At 44.7% G+C, this 23,370-nt stretch overlaps 2 protein-coding genes across 2 annotated transcripts; both read right to left on the bottom strand.

The window, feature by feature from the left end:
- Positions 1–1,000: 1,000 nt before the first annotated feature.
- Positions 1,001–6,986, bottom strand: LOC127052959 (pepsin B-like). Its single transcript, XM_050957112.1, has 9 exons — positions 6,906–6,986; positions 6,439–6,592; positions 5,770–5,887; positions 4,621–4,739; positions 3,460–3,659; positions 2,834–2,956; positions 2,129–2,273; positions 1,449–1,547; positions 1,001–1,153 (listed from the first exon to the last, which is right to left on the bottom strand). Exons 1-9 carry the CDS (start codon positions 6,959–6,961, stop codon positions 1,001–1,003), a joined length of 1,167 nt encoding a protein of 388 aa, XP_050813069.1. The 5' UTR covers positions 6,962–6,986.
- A 7,861-nt stretch (positions 6,987–14,847) lies between these two features.
- On the bottom strand, positions 14,848–22,000 carry LOC127052958 (pepsin B-like). The gene is made up of 9 exons (XM_050957111.1): positions 21,920–22,000; positions 21,461–21,614; positions 20,762–20,879; positions 19,926–20,044; positions 18,790–18,989; positions 18,460–18,582; positions 17,697–17,841; positions 15,378–15,476; positions 14,848–15,065 (listed from the first exon to the last, which is right to left on the bottom strand). The coding sequence occupies exons 1-9, from the start codon at positions 21,973–21,975 to the stop codon at positions 14,913–14,915; spliced, it is 1,167 nt and encodes a 388-aa protein (XP_050813068.1). The 5' UTR covers positions 21,976–22,000; the 3' UTR covers positions 14,848–14,912.
- Positions 22,001–23,370: the final 1,370 nt, after the last annotated feature.

The raw sequence follows: 23,370 nt of genomic DNA, 5'->3' as shown, positions 1-23,370 counted from the left end.
TTCTGGAACAGGGCCACAAACACAGACTGGTGGGATCACATTGTCATACTGACCTCAGATGACCAGCAGCAGGTCCAGAACTTGCATACAGAACTTTGTGAGCAGCTTGGCCTAACCCTCCTGTGTAACAATAAATGCAAGGGGGCAGCATTACCAGTCCAGAAACGGGTTGCTATAACTGTCTGGAAGCAGGCCCTCATAGACCACAGAGGTTGATTTATAATGGGAAAGTTCATGATAGGACCCTAGGTCTGGGACCGAGTTTGAGGGATGTGTGTGTAGACAGAAAGGGGTTTGGGCTCAAGTCTGGGTCTGAGCCCACGCTTGCACTGAAGTGTAGACATAGCCTAAGTGCCCAGCTCTTTCAAAAGTCTGGCCCAGAGTGTATAACAGAGGGTACCTTTACACTGCAATAAAAAACCCAGAGCATGGCCACAGCTGGCCTGGCTCAGCTGATTCGGGCTTGCGAGGCTCAGGCTGCGGAGCTAAAAATGGCAGTGTAACTGTTCAGGATCAGGCTGGAGCCCAGGGTCCAAGACCCCACGAGTGGGGAGGGTCTCAGAGCCCAAGCCTGAACCTCTACACTGTCATATGTAGCCCTGCAGCCCCAGCCCACGTCAGCAGAGCTGGGCTCAGAGACTCGGTACTGCAGGGTTTTTACGGCAGTGTAGAAGGACCCAACAGATTAACTTGCTGCTTTGTGTCCCAGTGAGTAGTGTGTGCACCATCATAAGGTTGCGGGACCCACAAACAGACAACTGGGCTCAACCTTCACTCAACAAACTCCAAAGACGACACAAGACAATTGGATTCACTGCAGTTTATTTGTAATGATACATTTGGAGAGCACTGATTGTTGCATGCAAACCAAAGAAAAGCTATGCAAGGCATATGAAGAAGGATGCAATCTGTCCATATGAAATTAGTCTGATTCCATCAGTGTCCAGCGGAAAAGAGGAAGGGAAAGGCTTCGTCCGCTTTAGGTGAATGAACTGCTTGTCTAGGCTGATGGGGCAAAGCCCACTCTGTTATTGGACATGTCATAGACAGAATAATATTCCTTGAGGAAGACGTCTCCCAGGATCCAGAGGGGCTGCCCATTCTGGGAAGGCAGGTACGTGGACTCAATCCCAACTGTGCAGTAGCCATTATTCTATCAGAGGGAAAAACAGAGAGAGGTGGCATCAGGGCTGTTTGACTAGGCAGAGGGCTATGTAAGCTAGCCATGGAAGCCCTAGCAGAATTAGTGGCAGCTTTGTAGTGACTGATGAGAGTGGCAGCAGGCCCTCCTACAAGCTCACAGTGTTGGAATGCAACCACCCCACTCTAGGCAAACAGAGCTGCAGTGCAAGAGAAAGGTCTCCGCATTTGCACAGAAATTCTGGCTTCCTGCTGGGTCACTGTCTCGGTGAGATAAAAGTGTTTTATGCTGTTAAAATAATACATACGTTGAAGACATAGGCAGAGGGGGGCAGCGGGAACTGGGATCCGCTAATGACGAAGGTGATGGTAGGCATGTTCTGGATGTTGTTGCAGTTTACCACGTACTGTGGAAACGAAAGACAAATGAGGGTTACAGCTGTGACAGTCGAGAGCAGAAGCTGCCCTTACAGGGCCTTCAGTAGATGCAAGTAGCACTGCCAGGTATCAACCCTTCTAGCCAATAGAGGGGAGAAACCACCCTGCTGCACTCCGCCCTCACATGGGTAGCAGCTTCACCAGCCCCACACACGCTTACGTTCACCATGCCAGCTTCAGATCTCCTGCTGATTTTACACTGGGCCAGCTCCTCAACTGAGGTAAATCAGCACAACTCCAGAGCTGTGCTGATTTACACCAGCCAGATCTCGGGCCCACAGATGTCAGTAGAGTTACTTCTGATTTACACTGGAAAAAGGAAGATCAGGAGCTCTCTCCCCAAACTCAGGAGAGACTTCCTGTTCCCCAGCTGTAATTAGTGCCATCACCAGCTTTAAGACTCTGTCCTTGAGCTCCTCTAGGAACCTGTGCCTGATCACCCAAAAGTCCATCATTCTCATCTTCTTGTGTCTCAAATTCCTCATGTCAGGCATTGCAAAATCCCTCACAGACGTCCTCGGCAGTGCGGCAAGGCACCTGTTGCTCCTACCTCTCCATTGGCTTCCTGAGCACCCACAGCTTGCAGGAAGTACTCCATGTACTGCTGTGGGACAGTGAGCAGAAACGTCCCAGTGTCCACAATAGCCTGGCAGCCTTGGCTGCACCAGCCAGTCGCCTGCTGTTCAATAGCGAACCTAAGGAGGGAAATACAAGAAACATCATTATAGCAACTTGTCAGCAAAAGGAACTGCTTCTGATACAAGATGAGACCAGGTTTTGGATACACGATAACCTGCAGCCCTGGGACCCTTATTCTATACAGCCAAGCATTGTCCCTGGCCCTGATTCAGCAAAGCACAGAAGCACATGCTTAACTCTTAGTACAAGCTTAAGCCCATCTCTGTTCATCAAAACACTTAAGCATACACTTCACTTTAAGTAAATGCTTAAGTCCCATTAACATGAATGGGATTTCCTCATGTGTTTAAAGTTCAAATTGGTTTGCAGAATAGAAACCTAGGTTAGGAGCTTTTATTATTAGAACCAAAAACCTGGATCCAAACTCCTTTCGAGGGTGCCTGAAATCCAGATCTGATCCAAATTCATCCTCCTCCAGGGAGAGTTTGAGTTGACACAGGGCAACTGATTCCACTAATTACAGCCAGAAAGGCTCCCTACAGACCATAAGGAGGAAAGGCTGATGCCTATGTTAATAAAGGGTAGGGGGGGTGGAGGGGTTGCAAACAGAACTTACTCCTGAATACCAATCTGCCAGTAAACCTCTTGAGTCACGGGTGCCCATGTAATCTGGCCAGAGAACAGCTGGGTGTCAACACCTCCAAAGATGATTTCTCCTCCATAATTATATGTTGGTTGGCTGGAAACATACATGGTTATGCATCAGACATGTGTTACACAAACTACCCTCCTATGGAGCAGGAGTTGTAACATATATGTGGATGGGGAGTGGGATGGTATGTGTGGGGGTCAATGGTTAGACAGACAGAAAATAAACAGAGGGGTACTTGTGGTAGTAGACCGACAGACAGGACATAAGAATGGCCATACTGAGTCAGACCAAAGGTCCATCTAGCCCAGTATCCTGTCTTCCAACAGCGGCCAATGCCAGATGCTTCAAAGAGAATGAACAGAACAGGTAATCATCAAGTGATCCATCCCGTGTCACCCAGTGGGAAAAGAGACATAGCGGTGGGTGGGTGGGTGAGCAGATGTATAGATACATAGAGTCAGATAAAGAGTGGGTGAGTGAGTTGGTATATGATATATAGAGAGATAGGTACAATGTGAAAGAGAAATGGGAAAATAGAGTGTTATATGTGGTAATGGAGACAGAGAGAGGGGTAGCGAGAGAGATCTTACCGGGAGAAATAGAAACTGAAGATGGGTTCAGTAAGCAGGCCCTGCTTCAACATCTCCTGCATAGGTGTATAGGAGCCCCCTACTGCCATGGCAGGATAAGCCATTCCCAAAATCCCATCGAAATAGGCATAGTAGAAGGGGCTGGTAGGTTCATCTTCACTCAGACCAAATTCCTGATTGGTGATGGCAATGTTCTGGATCTAGCAGGGAAGAAAATAATCGCTCTAACCTGGAATTTTACACAAAATTACAGTAACAAAATCAGATGACTGTGCCCTCTTATGTTTCTGATCAATTCAGCTATACCCAAATAGGCCACTCTTAAACAGACATAGGACTGTAAACACTGGAGTTTGCACTGATTTAACTAAATCGGTTTAAATTCACACCTTAAGTTAAAACTGGTGCAAGCTTCATGTACACAAGCCCTTATTTTGTCCTGTATTAACAGGGTCCAATCAACAACATAAAAATCAAATGTACAGGACCAAATTCATCCCTGGTGTCACAACACTGAAACCAATGGAATCCAATCATGGATTCATTTAGCTCATGAAGTATCCTCAGATAAATGTCCCCATGTCCCATGCAGTAAAACTAGAGCAATGTATCACATATTCTAGAGAAAAGTTTTATCAGTGATTTCTGCTGTTTTTAATAGTAACGCAGTCTGATGATTTTAGAGATGCAGCCCAAATAGATTAGAAAACATTCCTTATAGCAATAGACTCAAAGAGCTCCATCTGTTTAGCTTAACCAATAGAAAGTTAAGAGGTGCCTTGATTACACCCTAAAAGTATCTCTGGGGGAACAAATGTTTAATGACAGACTCTTCAAGCTAACAGAGGAAGGTCTAACATGATCAAATGGCTGGAAATTGAAGATAGACAAATTCAGACTGGAAATAAGGCATACATTTTTAACCATGAGGGTAATTAACCATTGGAACAAGTTACCAAGGGTTGTGGTAGATTCTCCATCACTGGCAATTTTGATATCAAGATGGGCTGTTTTTCTAAAAGTTCTGCTCTAAGAAATATGTTGGGGAAGTGCTGTGGGCTGTGTTATACAGGAAGTCAGACTCCATGATCGCAACGGCCCCTTCTGGTCTTGGACAGTGTGAATGGCAATGCAGGATAGGACGGTGCGTATTTCACTTACTGTCACTGTGTCGTAACCCAAAATCACAGTCAGGCTGCCACTCCCGTAGCTCAGGGTGTAGGTCTGTCCATCATTGGAAAAGGTGGATGACTGGTTGGGGTTGAACCTGGCATGATCGGCTGGATTAAAAACAAGATCATGGTGACTCTCTTGGATTTGACCGCCTCCTATCCACCCGGTGACTGAATAGCCTGACAGGGCAGCACTTCCCAACAGCTGACTTCCCATGGAGTGAAAGAACAGAGCCAAGAGTTAGCCCAGGAGTTTCTGTATAACAGAGAAGAGCACTAATGCAAAGCGCATCACCTCATTCTGTATGTAACTATCTGTTAGGAATCAGGGCTTGTAGCAGAGCCCTGGGCAACCTAACGAGCACAGCTGGCCTGTGGTAGGTTTCCTGATTGCTGTGAAGAGTCAGCAAACTAGTTGCCTAAGGCAGCAGCAGTGGCACAGCATTTGCTCAAAGCATCTGCCTACAGCTGTGATAGCTCCTGTGCCTCCCACCTTGCCTTGCTCCAGGAAACCGGGTCCTGACTTTCCGCTCTGATTCCTAACTTCGGCTCTCTGACCCTTGCTTCTGGCATGGGGCCACTGACTCTAGTTCAGATCCTGAGCTCCAGTTCCTGACTACCACCTTCTCCTCTAACCTGACCCCTGCACTAACCACTGAGCATGAGTTCGTACGTCACCAACATTATCTATCTTCTTATCTCTATTGCACCCAACACCAGAGTAGCTAAGGAATTTGGGCAAGGTCCTCTGTTGTAAATCAATGTCACTCTTTTGAAACCAATGCACCTATGTCAATTTACATCAGCTGAAGCCTGGCCAATAGTTATGCCATTCAAAGCAGTAGTTGCCTCCCAGCGTGACTCCTTGAACTTCAGAACACACTACAGCACCACTGCTGATGTTGTTAACAACAACTTTAGAATACCATAGTACCTTTTTATGAGGAAAGAGCGATCCATATTGTCGCCATAGCTTAGTGAAGCTCTCCAGAACAGGAGTAGCAGATAGGGGTGTATGACATTCCCAAAGCCTGTCTGAGAGGACCAGTTCTTCTTGCCTGGTTGGAATTTGACTATGCTTCTCAGGAACAATGCACCCAGGACATGCACCTATGCTAAGGAGCCGAGCTGTACTCACAGCAGGCCTCGCTCTGGCAGTACGTAGAGGGCACCCACAGGTTGGAGGAGCCAGTGTCAAAGAGAACCAAGAAGTTCTGGGGCGGAGTTCCAATGCTGATCTCTCCAAAGTAGAAGGACTGTAAAAAAGAGAAAAGACGTGGGGGCAGGTGGATTCCTTTGCACTATTAATCATTTTAAAATAACATTTTGTCCTTCTCTAACTACTTCCAGCTGAGGTTCCTAAAGGTTTTTAGTGCCATTAACAAGCTAAGCTTCACAAGGGGTGAGATAAGATGTTTACCATTATTCCCCTGATGCATACTGGGCAAAGGAGTCATGAAGAGGGGAAGTGACTTGCCCAAGCTCACCCAGAATTCAGTAGCACAGCCAGGAACAGACCCCAGATCTGACTCCCAGTCCATACTACAATCCTAACACCTTTCTCTGGAAATGTCCCAGAGAACATACAGCAAATACTTGAGAGTAACAAAGCAGAAAATAAACAGCAGAACCCAAGCATCCCTTTTTCTACAAATACTTACAGTTTTCCAAGGTCTGAGACTAATGGGACCATACCAGTACATAGATGCATTAGGTAATTGTGTGGGTAGGTAGGTAATAAGCAAGGAATAGCTAGTTAGAGCTATAGAACAGCCAAGGAAGAGAGAGAAGGAGCCTTAATACTCACATCCAGGTAATTGGCTATTGGTTCCTCAGCAACATTGTAATTATTGAAGTAGTACTTTCTGGCTGGATCTACTTTGTGGTTCTTCAGGAAGTCCTCCAGCACTCCCTTCTCCTTCATCGCCTCTCGGACAGACTTGCCTTTCCTCAGTGTGACTCTGCACAGAATGAAGAAGAGAACTCAGAAATCAGCAAGGAAAGCGTTCATCCTTCTGTCACCTGTCATGTTGTCCCTGCCATGATGCTGTTCCCTCATCTTATGGACCTCTTAGTGGTCAATGTTCTACCGCCCAAAGTGAGGAAGGCCATGCAGAGGCATAAATAGATTTGCCCATATCACAGAAATTATAGACGGTCTAAAGAAAGATAAAGGCATGGCTTAGCTGAATACAGAAATGCTGACGTATTTCTGTTACCTGTCTAGGTACTTCTATGTCCTCATCACTACAATACTGGCACTGGGATACTCACCTCACCAGCCCATCTGAGAGATGGAGGCAAACCAAGACCAGGATGAGCCGCTTCATGGTGCTCGATTTCTCCACCAGCCGGCTCCTGTACAGAATGTGTCAGTCACCACAGCAGAAGTGGGCTGAAGTCTGTGATATGGAGTCCCTATTTTTATACCATGGGTATTGTACCCAGGATACCCATTAATTGCTGACACCCAATTTCCTATCTCACCGCACTAATCCAATGTCAACACCTTCTGTGTATTTAAAAATTCATTTCTTTTCTTGGGTGCTGAGATTATAAAGCAATTAATGCCTTCGATAGCAAGATCAAATGATTGAGGTCCAATAAGAAGGAAACTTCTGCGTCTGACAAAGGAATGTCTTATCGAAAAATCAGCACACTGGACTATTATCTGTTCGCTTCAAACACAGGCCCATTCTTTTCAAAAACAAAGGAAAACATTCTTTAGACATTCTTTAGACTGAATGGAAATTGATAATACTAATGAAGGGGCAGTTATGTAAAGTGTATAAATGTATATAAAATTTATTTTTCCTACAAAAAATGTTAATGAAAGGGAAACATTTTAATTTGCATCAAAATTTCTTGACCTTCCATCGAAAAGCAAAAACTTAAACAAAAAACAGTGTAAAGTGTTTGCGTTTCTTTTCTTTTGTTTAAAAAATTTTAAAAATTAAGATCAGAATTTTATTTGGAGCAAGCTTCGATTTGCTCATTAAAAACAAAACAAAAACAAAAAACAAAAAAAACTTAAGACAAAAACTTTTCAACCAGCTCTAATCTGAAGTCACTTAGTGCTGGAAGGCCTTGTCACCACTAGGAAAAAGGTGTGTTCTTACCTCAGAAAAGCTGACACGTGGTATTAAGGGATTGTCTACATGGCAAACTACTGTGGAGCAAGCCAGGGCGTGACACTGCAGGGCCTCATCTTCCTACGCAGTAATATCCCACGCAAACGCTGCTCCGGCACACTGAAAGTGCGAGAGTGTGGCTTGGCTTACTATTTGAAAGCACAGTGCACCAAGCTGTACCTGGAGACTTTCTGTGCACTGTAGCAGTAGCCATTACTGCATAGCAAAAAGATTCACTGTAGATCGACACCCTCGCTTGCCATACGGTAATTTACCACGTAGATAAGCCCTGAAATGAGGTAAAATCTAGCAAAGAAAAGGTGTTGTGATTTTAACACGTGACCAGGAAAAGGTAAACTGTAGGCTCTACCAACTTCTTAATCTTGAGCTGCTCCAACACGTGAAAACCCCTAACTGCCTTGTCATCGCTAGGATTTTACCGTCCGTCAGCAAACACGAGGCAGGAAAACCCAGGATTCAAATTCTGTGGAACTGTTTTCCCAGGACAGGATTTCAGCTATTCCCACTGATTGCAGCTGAGGGCACTGTGCTTGACATCACAATTGGGCCCCAACTTCCTAAGGAGTTACTTCAAAACAGGTAAGTGTCATTGACACCAACTCACCTTCTGTAACATGAACTCAGGGGCTAAGTCCCACAGTCCTAGATCTGCACAGGATCTGAGGACAAAGCTCATTGTGAGAGCATAAGAACGGCCATACTGGGTCAGACCAAAGGTCCATCTAGTGCAGTATCCTGTCTTCGGACAGCGGCCAATGCCAGGTGCCCCAGAGGGAATGAACAGAACAAGTAATTATCAAGTGATCCATCCCCTGTTGCCCATTCCCAGCTTCTGGCAAACAGAGGCTAGTGACACCATCCCTGTCCATCCACGCTAATAACCATTGATGGACCTATCCTCAATGAACTTATCTAGTTCTTTTTTTAACCCTGTTGTTGTCTTGGCCTTCACAGCATCCTCTGGCAAGGCACTCCACCGGTTGACTGTATGTGGTGTAAGCCTTCCTCTTCTTGCCACTTGAAATAATAGGAACGGTGAGGCCTCCAGGAACTCTCCAAGATATCCCTGTAGCTACACAGGTGGACGTTTTTAACCCCTTCTTGGATGCTGGATCACACATGCCCTGACAACAGCTTTTTACTGATCCTCTGTTTGAACAGATGTAATACAAGGAGGCCCCAGGGACATTGGACAGCAACAGTGGCGCAGGCAGCAGTGCATTGGAAATAGCTTTACCCAGGGTTTTCAGAACCCACAGCAATGGTGACTTAATAGGTTCACACCAGTCAGCATCAGGAATAAATCAATGGTAACACAGCGCTTTCAGCTGATGAAAATTGATACAAGTCAGCATGCTCTTATCTAAAACTATAATTTATTAGATTTATGCACACAGAGACATAAGCAATAGGCTTAGAACATCCCACATAATTATCTAGAATCTGAGATGGTATGTTAGAAGGCTTTGCCTGCACCCTCTCCCCTGGTTCTTGTCACGTAGACAGAAAGCAGAAGACCAGAAGTTCGAAGCGCAGACAATGCAATGTTTATTGAGGTTAGTTTCCAAGCAAGCATATTCCAAAGCCCTTCACACCAGTCAAGCTTATCTCTATACACCGAAAGAATCTGTTCCCCAGTGTTCCCTTCTCCGCTCTGACACCACAGAGCCTTGCCTGTGTCCCTGTTCCCTATTCCCGTTCCCTCCCAGCAAACATGATTCCAATTTCCCTTGCCCCCACTTCCTGTTTGACCCCAGTTTATATGGTAATATTCTCAGCTATACCTTAATCAATCATTTTACTGAAATTTAACTAACCAATCCTAACATATGTTACAATACATAATTTGGGCTTGAATAGGCACTGGGAGTGGCTGGCTCATTACAAAAGCAGTTTTGCCTCTCCTGGAATTGACACCTCCTCATCTATTATTGAGAGTAGACTACATCCACCCTGATTGAATTGGACCTATCATCACTGGTTCTCCACTTGTGAGGTAACTCCCTTCTCTTCATGTGTCAGTATATAATGCCTGCAGCTGTAATTTTCACTCCATGCATCTGAAGAAATGAGGTTTTTTATCCACATAAACTTATGCCCAAATAAATCTGTTAGTCTTTAAGGTTCCACCGGACTCCTTGTCGATATTGTAACATAATTCTTTAACCAATTATATCCCACTATCCTAATTAACTTATATCCAGCAAAATTAATTATACAGCAGACAGAAACAATTAGAGAACCAGGCAGATTAACAATAGAAAAGTGGGAGCCATAAAGATAAAACAATACAGAAATGGAGGTTTCACAACCACAACCATTGATAAGTGATTTCTTCCTGGCAGGATGCTATCAAATGAAGTTTTCTTTAACCATCTTAAGATCTGTTTCTTTATCTGCTGGTGATGGGCATTATCAGGACCAGATCGTCTTCCTAACACCCCAATGCCACATTATTTCAATGTGACTGGTTTGGAATGTGAGGATGGCCGGTGGCTTCCCCACTGCGGAGTAAGGTGTCAGGAAAGAGTCTCACAGGATAGCTTCAGAGAACTGCTCCAAAGTACGCTCTATTATCTAGTATTTTTATAACTTTACAAAACACACACTGACCCTTTACTGCAGTGGATCTCAAACATTTTTACTGCTGACCCCTTTCACATAGCAAATCTCTGAGCGCAACCCCCCTTATTAATATATAAACAAGTGTTTTTAATTTAACACCATTATAAATGCTGGAGGCAAAGCGGAGTTTGGGCTGGAGGTTGACATCTCACAACCCCCCGTATAATAACCTCATGTCCCCCTGAGGTGTCCCAACCCCCAGTTTGAGAACCCCTGCTCTACTGGATCATCACCTCTCCTAACTTCAGTAAACTACTTATCAACAAACATTCCTAACAATCTTAGTCATAATAAGCTTCTCTCTCAAAGGCATCCAAATTCAAGCTTTTCATCCCCTTATTTTTTTTCAGTCTCAATATGTTGACTCTTTTCTCCTCTCCTCCCATTCCAATTAGCAGAAACTGCAAACCTATAGGTAACATTGAACTTGCTTCCAGGAGCTCTGCTTCTTCAAATTAACCCTTAACGATGTGGAGTTCTGTTTTATTAATTCATGCTGGCTGAATGCACACAATATGGTTTGTGCACCAACCCCCCCTCTCAAATCTGGGGCAACATTAGCACGCTCTCGCAGTTCTGCTTTGGCACATTCATGCCTTCTGGCTAGTTTATGAAGCACTTTCCTTTCCCAGCCTTCAGACAAGGAAGTTCCCAACCCGCTGCTCCCTATAGATTCTGCCATAGCAATGCATGCGCCTCAGCATGCCACCACAAGGGGCCAAGATGCTTCCTGGTGGCAAACAGTTGGCTCTGAAATGAGGGGCATTGGAAACTGAAACAAAGTACCCCAGTTCACAGCCCTTGCCCTGGCACATGACTACATCTAAAAGCTTTTCATGCCCTTCCTTGTGCCAAATATAGAGGCCCAGGGACATTTCTCAGTGGTAAAATGATGAAGCCAAATTGGGCTTTCTTGCATCTGTGAAAACTGTGAGTAAAGGAACCTCACTAACATCAGTGGAATCTTGCTGGTTTTATGCAAGTTTAAATGAAAGCAGGATCTGACTCTTTGGGTCCTTTATGCTGATCGTTTGCATTCAAGCCCTCCGGCTTTGAGGTCACTGTGTGCTTACTTTCCCTCAGGCAAAATGGGCCGAAGAAGAGTGGGCTGGGAAACCAACATTTATAGACAGACTACCAAAGCACTACCAGAATGCAGCTGCTTCTGGGATGGATGGCAGCAGCTAATTAGCACAGAACACAATACACAACCATGAGGAGAAAGGATATTTTGACCAAGAGGCAGCGGCTAGTGCACTGGGACTCAGGAGACCTGCATTATTGCCACAGCTCTGCTGCTGACCTGCTGTAGAAATCACCGCGCCTCAGTTTCCCCTCCTACCCTTTGTGTATTTAGATGGTCAGCTCTTTGGGGCAGGGACTCTCTCGTATATGTCCATACAGCACCTAGCACAATAAGACCTCAGTTTCAATTGAGGCCTCTAGCTGCTACTGTAATATACATATTAAATAGTAATAAGCAAGTTCTCCAGGGTAAATCCTTAACCTTACAGAAGTGACCTGGAATCCAATAACTGTGGATCATAAAGTCTCATCCAATGGACCCAGAGACATAGTAACACACATACAATGCTGGAAGGGCTGCATTGCATTTTCCTGGAAATTCTAGTCTAGTCTACATAGATTCTTATACTGTGCTCATCACCATAGTATCAGAGCACCTTCCAGTAGCACACAAAGCGACAACATGCTTTAGACACGAACTGAACTATGCTGTGGACTGTAGTATATAATCTCTCTCACACTTTCCTGCCCAGGATCCCCTTCTCCAGCGGTAGCCAAAGGCCGATTTGCAAACGCAGCATTAGCAGGTGAGGAGTTTCAGCGGACAGCTCCCCACACGCATCAGCTGAGAGAACCCCCACCCGCTGAGTCCTCAGCCATCCTGGCAGCTCTTCTGCCGGCCTGCGCTGCCCCTCCGAATCCTGATCCCCCTGAAGTCAATGGCGGAACTCCCAGAGACTTCAGCGGGAGCAGGGTTTGGACAACTACTGTCTGTTTTCTTTCCTAGTCCATCACCTCTTTCAAGCTGAGCTTGTGTTTTCGTATTAGGCTCTGCACTGGCAACATGTGAAACAGTAACCAGCCTTAGGCAAAACTAAAGCTGCAGTCATGGGAAATCAGGAACTCCATGTGCTAGGGCTGTTGATTAATCACAGTTAACTCACATGCTTAACTCAAAAAAATTAGTCGCCATTAATCACAGTTTGAATTGCATTGTTAAACAATAGAATACCAACTGGATTTTATTTAAAAAAAATGTGGGTGTTTTTCTACATTTTCAAAGATACTGATTTCAATTACAACGCAGAATACACAGTGTACACTGCTCACTTTATATTGTTATTATTGTTATATTGTTATTGCCAAAGAGCCACAGTAATATGTCAGCAGCCCCCCAACAGCTCCCTCACCCTGATCCCAGCACCTCCCACCCACCAGCAGCCCTGCCAATCAGCGCCTCCTGCTCCCTCCCCACACCTCCAGATCAGCTCTTTCGTGGCATGCAGGAAGCTCTGGAGGGGAGCAAGGGCACTGCAGGTTCAGGGGAGGGGGCGGGAAGGGGTGGAGTGGGGGCAGGGCCTGTGGCAGAGCCAGGGGTTGAGCAGTGAGAACCCCCCAGCACATTGGAAAGTTGGAGCCTGTAGCTCCAGCCCCAGAGTCGGTGCCTATACAAGGAGCCGCATATTAACGTCTGAAGAGCCGCACGTGGCTCCAGAGCCACAGGTTGGCCACCCACCCCTGCTTTAGCGCATCTAACATGTAAATGTCTTGCAACACTGGCTATACCAGTGCCATGCGAATGCCTGTTCTTACTTTCAGGTGACACTGTAAACAAGAAAAGGGCAGCATTATCTTCTGCAAATGTAAACAAACTTAAAAGCAGCAAAGAATCCTGTGGCACCTTATAGAGTAACAGACGTTTTGGAGCATGAGCTTTCGTGGGTGAATACCCACTTCCTCAGATGCATGAGACTAACACGGCTACCCTCTGATACGTAAACAAACTTGTTTCTCTGAGCGATTGACTGAACAAGAAGTAGGACTTAGTGGACTGGTAGGCTCTAAAGTTCTACATTATTTTGTTTCTGAATGCAGTTTTTTTTTGTACATAATTCTACATTTGTAAGTTCAACTTTCATGATAAAGAGTTTGCACCACAGTAGGTGAATTGAAAAATACTATTTCTTTTGTTTTTTACAGTGCAAGTATTTGTAATAAAAAATAAATATAAAGTGAACACTGTACACTTTGTATTCTGTGTTGTAATTGAAATCAGTATACACCTCTACCGTGATATAACATGGTCCTCTGAAGCCAAAAAAAACTCACGGCGTTATAGGTGAAACCACGTTGTATCCAGAGGTTAAAGCAAGCCATGCTGGACTGGACCGGCTTCCCCAGCAGCGATTTAAAGGGCCCCATGCTCCAGCCACTGCAGGGAGCCCTGGGCCCTTTAAATCACCACTGGAGCTCTGGCAGTGGGGCTCAGGCAGTGATTTAAAGGGCCTGGGGCTCCACACTAATTCGGACATGATGTGGTAAAGCAGAGGGGCGTGGGTGGTACTTCAAAGGGCCTGGGGCTCCCTGCTGCTTTACCGTGTTATATCCAAATTCATGTTATATCAGGTCACGTTACATTGGGGTAGAGGTGTATTTGAAAATGTAGAAAACATCCAAAAATATTTACGTAAATGGTATTCTATTATTGTTTAACAGCGTGATTAATTGTTTTAATTGCATGGCTAATCACAATCAATTTTTTTAATTGCTTGAGAGCCCTACTACATACTATTCCACTGGTTAGGGTAGTCTTGATAGGAACAGAGGCACAGCCTCAGGGTGTCTATGCGATGGTAATAGCGTGTAAATACAGAGCTTAAACAGGATCTTTACCTCCTTCACAGCAACCACATTTTGGCCTGCTATCCCCATCTCATCTGAGAATCTCAAAACCTATTGCAAACATCAGGGGATGAAGTTGCCCACATCCCCTTGCCAGCTAGTCAAGAATCAGCTTCTCCATTACAGCTGTGCAAAGAAAGGTCATTCTGTGCTGCAGAAGATTTCCTAATAGGAACAAAAGAGGGGGTTAATCCATTGTTCTCAATGGGAGCTGCTAAGTGCTTAGCTATTTTGAAATTGGGGCAGAAATGGATCACTGAGAGGTTAATTTCCTCCTTTATACCTGAGTAGCAAGTGGTGTGTGATGATAAGGTTGTGATACCACCAACAAACAGCTGGGCTCCATCTTCACTCAACAAAAAGGAATTTGACTCTTTGCAGTTTATTCACAATAATACATTTGGAGAGCACTGATTGTTACCCACAAGCCAAAAGCAAGTTATGGCTGTACGCAAGGTACATTAAGAATGATTCAATTTGTCCATATGAACTCAGTCTGATTCCAACAGTGTCCAGGAGAGAAGATTTAGACAGGAAAGGGAATGCCTTTATCCGGTTCTGGTGAGGCCTGGCTGGGCTAGGCTGATGGGGCAAAGCCCACTCTGTTGTTAGCCATATCAAAGACAGAATAATATTCCCTAAGGAAGATGTTACCCAGGATCCAGATTGGCTGCTCGTTCTGAGAAGATACGTAAGTGGTCTCAACTGCAACACTGCAGTAGCCATCGTTCTGTAAGAGGGAAAAAGAGTTAGACACGTCTCTAGGGCTGTGTAGGCTGCCAGCAGAATTTTTAGGAGCTTCGCAATGGTTTTGATGGGAGCAGGAGCAGGATCCCATAAGCTCGCATTGTTGGAACACAAACACCCCATCGTTTTTTGAGTGTTGTTAGAAATGACAGGCAAACAGCGCTACAGTGGGGTGGGGTGATGGGGGAAAAGTCTCTGCCTTTGCAGAGAAGCTCTGACTCCTGATTGGGAAACCATGCATGGTTCATTGTCTCTGTAAGATAGAAGTTGGTTTTGCCTTTAAAGTAATACATACATTGAGGACGTAGACGGAGGGGGGCAGCGGGAATTGAGATCCGTTAATGATGAAGGTGATGGTCGGCATGTTCTGGACGTTGCTGCAGTCAGCCATGTACTGTGGAAGAAAAGAACAAGAGCGGGTTAAGACAGTAACAACCTAGAGCAGAGGCTGCTCCCAACAGAGGAGAATGGCCACTATATGGTATCTACAGTTTCACCCAACTGAGGGTAGAAATTAGAGCTGGGAGAAGCGTTTTGCTGAAAAATGCAGTTTCAGGTAGACCAAAACTATTTGTGAACTTGACCCGATAGTTTCAGCTGTGGAAAGTTTTTCAGGGCCAGGAAACCACATGCCAACGCTCAGACATGTGTTCCCTCTTTATAACTTTTAGCCCCATGGTGAGGGCCCTTCCTGGGAGATGGGAAGTCTACATTCAAATCCCCACCCGGTAGCTGGACTTGAACTCAGAGCTCTCCTGTGCTGAGTGCTCTAACCACTAGGCTATTACGGGGTGTGTTTCTCTCAGTCTCTCCTGTTGAAGCTGTTCCATTTCAACATGAGAATCAGGCAGAGAATGATTTAAATCTCTTTGGCATTATAAATATTTAAGCTTTTATACAAAGGGGAACAAGCTTCAACAGAAGCAATCGAGAGCAACCCAGCCCTGTAAGCCTGTGACTTGACTCACCCCTATACTAAACTAGCCTTGATCAGCCACTAAAATTGAGAAAAAATTACTCCAGTGCTTAAGGCATCCCCACCTCAGGAATGCCCCCACCAAGAGTTATAACACCAAGGGCTGTAACGTAGCGACACCCAGGCACTGGGAAGTTTTAGGGAGGATACAGAAAGACCCCAACAAACGGTGAAATAGATCAGATAAGCTCTGACCCGAGAATTTATGCTGATCATGTGCACAAACAAAGAAGATTATAAATAGGTGACAATTCGGGCATGAAAGATAAAGCACGAAAAAGATCTGAGCAGGGAGGAGGAAACATAGGTACTAGTGCACGACAGGTTACATTTTGCTACCTAGGGGGATCGAATAATGTCATAGATTTAGTGAAGTTAAAGGTGGTCGCTAGTTTACCTATGTAATGCAAATAAAAAGCAATGTTCTTTGGGAACCAGAGCTAGAACTCTGAGCGCTCTGCATGACCATGACGTGCAGAGGCATCAACTGGCACTCCCGGATGAGTGAATCCTGACTGGGTGAAGTTTGTCTGTATATTGGGAGTGGTGAGCATAAGAGATTGGCTTGACATATGTGTTCTCTGTACATTGCTAATAAATAGAGGTTCAGAGCACAGCTGTGTGAGGGTCTTGACGGGGAAAAGATCCCGCAGACCCGTATGGCCCTGAGAACCGTGGGTAAGGACGAGTACTTAAACTGACCAGGTTTTCCTTGAGCCCCGTGAGTAAGGGTAGGTGCTTTATACTCATCCCTAAGCCCTCGGTAGGGAGAAGGTGGGGGTACCTAAATTAACCGGGTCATGCCGTGAGCCCTCGATAGCGTATAGGCACAGTGCCCTAGATTTTTGCAGGTAACAGCCCAGAATAGCCTGGCCCTGGTGGTTAGAGCACTCCCTTGGGAGAGAGGAAACGCTGATTTCAAGTCCCTGCTCCAGAGCAGCAGTTCAGACCTGGGGCTCTCCCATTCCCTAACCAGGGGGCTATCGGTTATCAAGGGAAATGCTCACACCAGATTTGATGGCTTGACATGAACTTTACCAATCTGCTGAAAGATGACGACCATTTTTGGAGCAGAACCAAATATCTCCCCGGAATTTTTGGTTGTCTGGAGAAACTGCAAAACCAGTTATTCACACAGCTCTAGTAAAAACCCCTCTGCAGCACTCTGCCATTACATAGGCAGCAGTTCACCAGCTTCACACATGCTCTTCTGCCTGATGTGTGGCCACCCACAATGGTACACCCACTCGGCCTGCTTCAGATCTCATGCTGACTTTACACTGAGACAGCACCTTAGGGTGTGTAAATCAACGTCACTCCAGAGCTACGCCCATTTACACCAACCAATGATCTGGACCACTGAGTTCAGCAGACTTGCTTCTGATTTACACTGGGGAAAGGGAGATCAGAAGCTCTCTCCCCAAACGCAGAGGAGACTTTCTGTTCCCCAGATGTACTTAATGCTGTCACCAGCTTTAAACTTTTGGTTTAAACCCCTGAGCTCTTCTAGGAACCCTTGTATGATCACCCAAAAGCCCATCAGTCTCATCTTCTTGTGTCTTGGATTCCTCGTGTCAGACATTGCAAAATCCCTCACAGACGTCCTCAGCAGTGCGGCAAGGCACCTGTTGCTCCTACCTCTCCATTGGATTCCTGGGCACCCACAGCCTGCAGGAAGTCCCCCATGTACTGCTGTGGGATGGTGAGCAGAAACGTCCCAGTGTCCACAATGCCCTGGCAGCCTTGACTGCACCAGCCAGTCACCTGCTGTCCAATAGTGAACCTAAGGAGAGAAACCCAACAGAGTTCACTGTGCACGTCTATCAGCCACAAGAATGCCTCTGATGCAGGCTGAGCCAAGAGCACAAGGCTTCAGATACTCCGTAACGTGCAGTTCAGTGACCTCTTATTCTATAGAGCCAAGCACTGTCACTGGCCCCGATTCAGCAAAGGACAGCAGCACACACTTAACTTTCAGTGCATGCTTATCTCCCTCTCTCTTCAGCAAAGCACGTAAGCATGCCCCTATCTCTAAGTTGCTGCTTCAGGACTTAGACGTGTTTAAAAATACTGCTTAAGAGCTCTGCTGAATTGGGGCCTAGGAGAGGCACTTTTAGCATTATTTGAACCAAAACCCTGGATTCAAAATCTTTTGAGAATGTCTGAAATCCAGACCCAACCTTTATCCTGGGCCAAGATCAGATCTTGTGTAAGTAATAATCTCTCTAGGCTAGCTAGAGAATGGGACAGAAACCCTCCTTTGTTCAGCCTCAAGCATGGAAAAGTAGAGTTCACCAAAGGCAGCTGACTTCACTAATTGCAGCTGGAAAGTGCCCTTGGACAATAAAGAGGAAAGGCTCACGCCCACGTTAATAAAGGGAGGATTGCAAACAGAACTTACTCCTCAATACCAATCTTCCAGTAAACTTCTTGGGTAACAGATACCCAGGTAATCTGGCCAGAGAACAGCTGGGTGTCAACGCCTCCCAAGATGACTTCCCCTCCGTAATCATACGTGGGTTGCCTGGAAACACAAAATGGTTAAAATATCAGACAGGAATCAAATTCTGCCCTGTGGAGCATGGGGCGTAAGATACATGTGGATGGGGGGACTGGGTGATGGATTGACAGTAAGAAACCAGACTAAAGGGTAAATATATGGTAAGGAGAGAGAGAGAGATGGAAATATAGACTGAAAATACAAAGGAGGGGTGTGAGAGAGAGATCTTACCGTGAGAAATAGAAACTGAAGATGGGTTCAGTAAGCTGTCCCTGCTGCAGCATCTCCTGCATAAGTGTGCTGTACCCCGGTATGGCTACGGGAGGATAAGCCATTCCCAAAATCCCATCAAAATACGTATAATAGAAGGGACTGCTAGGCTCATCCTGACTCAGACCAAATTCCTGGTGCTCAATGGCGATGTTCTGGATCTACCAGGGGAAAAAAATCATTGCTCTTGGCTAGAATTTTATTCTAAATGTTGACAACAAAAACAACCAACCATTTCATTCTCAAGGGTGGCTGACACTCAAGACAGTCTGATAAAGCACATCATTAGGGTTAGATGCCGACCTAATGCTTCTCTGTGCAGCTGCATATACTCTATATGGGATGGGAGTCAGCTGAGGACAGTGTCTCAATCAGAAAAGAAAATTCAAGGCACAGCAAAATCGAATTTGTGCCAAGTAATTGTCAGTATAGCTAGCATTATTCCTAACTGACCTATGCACTGGTTAACTCAAGGCTTGTCTACACAAGACAAGTTTAACTTAAATCATTTTTTAAACCAGTTCAGCTAAACTGGTACGAACTCCTTTGCAGAAGCTCTTCTCTCGCTTTAAGCGTGGCTTTATGTCACTTTGCTTAACGAAGCTAACCCACTCTTATGTTCCTGATCAACTTCAATGACACCAAAATAAGCCATTCAAAATAACACAAGGGCATCCACCTTGGGGTTTGCTCCGATTTTACTAAGTTGGTTTAAACTCACATCTTAAGTTAAAACTGGTGCAAGTTTCTCATGTACACAAGCCCTTATTATGTCCTGTATTAACAGGGTCTAATTAACAACATAAAAATCGTATGTACAGGACCAAATTCACTGCTGGTGTCACAACATGGAGGCCAGTGGAATTTAGCTCATAAAGTGTCCTCAGATAAATGTCTCCAAGCCCACTGCAGTTAAACTAGAAAGGCAGATCACGTATTTCTGCTGCTATGTGGGGTACGCGCTTCAATAAGTTGCATTCAAAACAAGACTTTATTATCCACAACCCCACATGTTTTTAATCCCAATGCTCTCTGACGGTGCCAGAGACACAGCTCAAATGACAATGTGTGACGGGGGTGGCGCAACTTTCACTTACTGTCACTGTGTCGTAACCTAAAACCACAGTCAGGTCTCCAAACCCATAGTCCAGGGTGTAGGTCACTCCAATATTGGAAAAGGTGGATGACTGGTTGGGGTTGAACCTTGCGTGATTGGCTAGATTAAAAACAAGATTACAACATCATGGCCATTCTCTTTGGTGGCTGCAATGTGATTTGAGCCGGTCCCATCCAACTGCGGACTGAGTGCCCTGACGAGGCAGCATTTCTCCAACAGCTGACTTCCCATGGAGTGAAAGAACAGGACCAAGACTCAGCCCAGGAGTTCTTATATGACAGAGCAAAGCACGGATATTAAGCCAGATAACCTCAGACTTTTTTTAATGCCCATCTTCTTTATTTACCTATATTGTACCTGTAACCATAACGTTTAAGAATTATGTGCCAGATCCTCAACTGATATAAATAAGTGTAGCTCTGTTGAAGTCAATTTATACCAGCTAAAACTCTGGGTAATAATTATTCCATTCACAGCATTTGTTGTCTCCCAGCACGACTGCTTAAACTTTAGTATACACACTACACTATTCTACAGTGCAGTATCTCAGCTGTAGAGTTTTGGACTACCACTTTAGAAAACTGTAGTACCTTTTATAAGGAAAGAGTGATTCATACTGTATTCAAGGTTTAGAAAAGAGCTTTAGCAGGCTAGCAGATATTTTAGTATGACATTCACAAATATTGTCTGAGAGGATCATTTTTGGTTTGGAAGATGCTGTAGCTTCTTGCCTAGTTGGAATTTGACTCCACTTCTCAGAAGCAATGCACCCAGGACACACATCTACTGAATATTTAACAGCTGAGAAGTACTCACAACAGGCCTCAGTCTGGCAGTAAGTAGAGGGCACCCACAGGTTGGAGGATCCCGTGTCGAAGAGAACCAAGAAGTTCTGGGGCGGAGTTCCAATGCTGATCTCTCCAAAGTAGAAGGACTACAAAGAGAGAAGACTTGTGGGCCGGGGGATTCCTTTGTGCTCTTAATCAATTTCCAAAATTTTGATTTCTCTAGCATCTTCCATTTGAAGATGCCAAAGGTCTTTACAGCTTTTAAGGAATTAAGGTCCACAGGGGTGGTCCATTATTTTGCATATGGGGGAATTGAGGTATGAAGAGAAGTGACTTGCTCAATTCACCCAGCAAGTCAGTCAGAGCCAGGAACAGAACTGTGACTTCTTGACATCCAGTCTCTGGAGAAGACACATGATGTGTCTCAGGGAACACAGCAAACACTTGGGAATGATAAAGTGGGAGTGGGAGGAAGCAGGGCAATCCAGACTCTGCTTTTACTCCAAACGGAAATACAATTGGAAGCAGAACCTGTGTGTTCATTGTATTCTGTTAGATTTTTTCATCCAAACCACTTCAATATATTTACAGATTTCCAAAGACTGAAAAGAGGGATCTTTTGACTTATAACCACAGAAGTACATAGATTGACTAGGTAATAAGGCAGGAAAGAAGGCTAGGAAGACTACATAAAGAAAGGAGACAGGGAGAGAGCTTTAATACTCACATCCAGGTAGTTGGCTATTGGGACATCAGCGACATTGTAATTATTGAAGTGGTACTTCCTGGCAGGATCAACTTTGTGATGCTTCAGAAAATCCTCCAGAACTCCTTTCTCCTTCATCACCTCTCGCATAGACTTTCCTTTCTTCAGAGTGACTCTGTAAGAACAAGAGCAGCTCAGGAAATGGTTCGTCCTCCCAAGCATCTCTCATGTTGTTCCTCTCTGTATCCTGCCATAATGCTGTTCCTTCCTCTTAAGTACCTCTTACAGATTAGTGTGTTACCACCCAAAGTGAGGACACCTGAGCAGAGGAAGAAATATATTTACAAATATCATACAATTAGTAGCACTTTGTAAGGAACATAAGGACATTACTTAGCGGAATACAGAAATGCTTCATTTATTTACTATGTGGATACTTCTATGCACTCCTCACTACAATATTTGTTCTGGAATACTCACCTCACCAGCCCTTCTGAGAGCTGGAGACAAACCAGAGCCAGGATGAGCCACTTCATGGTGCTCGATTTTTCCACCAAGCAGCTCCTGATCAGAACACGTCGGTCACTGCCGCAAAACTAGGCTGACGCATCTAATCTACAATTCCTACTTTTATATCCTGGGCACTGCCCCCTGCTCCATTATGCGCTGGCACCCAAATTCTCATATCACGGTGCTTACCCAACGTCAACACTTGGTGTATTTTATTTCTCCCGTGAAGTATGAAGATGTTTGTTTCTTTTGTCGGGTGCTGAGATTGTAAAGCAATTAGCACCTTTGACAGCAAGATCAAACAATTAAGGTCTGCTCAGAAGCAAACATCTGCTCACAACAAAAGAAAGGTGTTGTCAAAATGTCAACACACTGGAGCCTTATCTGTTTGCTCCAAAACTTCCTTGCCAAAAATGAAGAAATCCATTGCTGGCTGCAATGGATAGAAATTTGATACAGTTCTCTCTTTTTGACCCTAGCGGTTAGCCAAAATTCAAGGCCTTGCTGATTGTTTTGCTTAGGAGAAGAAAGTCATGTTGGAGTCAGGTATTTCTTTGATGCAATCTGGTTCACTTGCGAAGACCATACAAAGTCCTGTTTCCGTGAAAACAACAGGAATCAAACATCAGGAGAAAGTTTTTTTGCTCACAGTTCCAAGCCATTTTCTAGCTAGCACTTAGCCCCAAAATCTCCCTCTTTCTATGCTCTGTCTCAGAGCCACTCTCCCAGGACTTTCCTGAATTTGTTTCTGTGGTGTTTCTCTTCTTCCCTCACACACACAGACACACCACTCCAGTCCAATCGATCCCTCAATCCTGAGTTTATCGGATCACAGTTAGAGCTGTGTGAATAACTGATTTTTTTTTAGATCATTGGATCTTTAAAAAAAATTTTGGGGTCAAAGTGCATTGTTTAACCCAGAACAAAGCCTTTGGTTTTGCTTTTGAGCTTATTCATGAATAAATAAAATAAATAAATAAACTAGGAGTACATTTCTAAACAAAATTTGTTGTGACTCACTCAAAAAGCTTCATTTATAAAATGTCATAACTAAACACTCGTTTGTTTTTTCAACTGAAACAATTTGGTGAATTTAAAACAAATTTTCAAAATGTTTTGGTTGAAACAAAACTGCATTTTTGTGGAAAAATTTCAGCCCAAAAATTCTGTTCTGCTGTGAGCGCAACAGAACTCCCTTTGGGCCTCAAAGCTGGCTCCTACTCCCGTCTTGCCTGTGGTTTTGCTTTGGGTGGAGGTTTCTATTGTTTCAGCTATTTATGCCTTGAAGGAAGTCCATTCTGTTTTACATTTATCCTGAATGAAAGACGGCCATTATGCCTACCAGCTTCAAGAGGTTTAACCCAAACCCATAGCAATCCTAATGGTGGAGCCGAGCAGTTATATGAGGTTACATTCTCTAG

The sequence above is a fragment of the Gopherus flavomarginatus genome, chromosome 5 (genome assembly GCF_025201925.1).
Source record: "Gopherus flavomarginatus isolate rGopFla2 chromosome 5, rGopFla2.mat.asm, whole genome shotgun sequence".
Lineage (NCBI taxonomy): Eukaryota > Metazoa > Chordata > Testudines > Testudinidae > Gopherus > Gopherus flavomarginatus.
The sequence above is the reverse complement of the archived record's forward strand: the minus strand, read 5'-3'. Positions and strand labels throughout refer to the sequence as shown.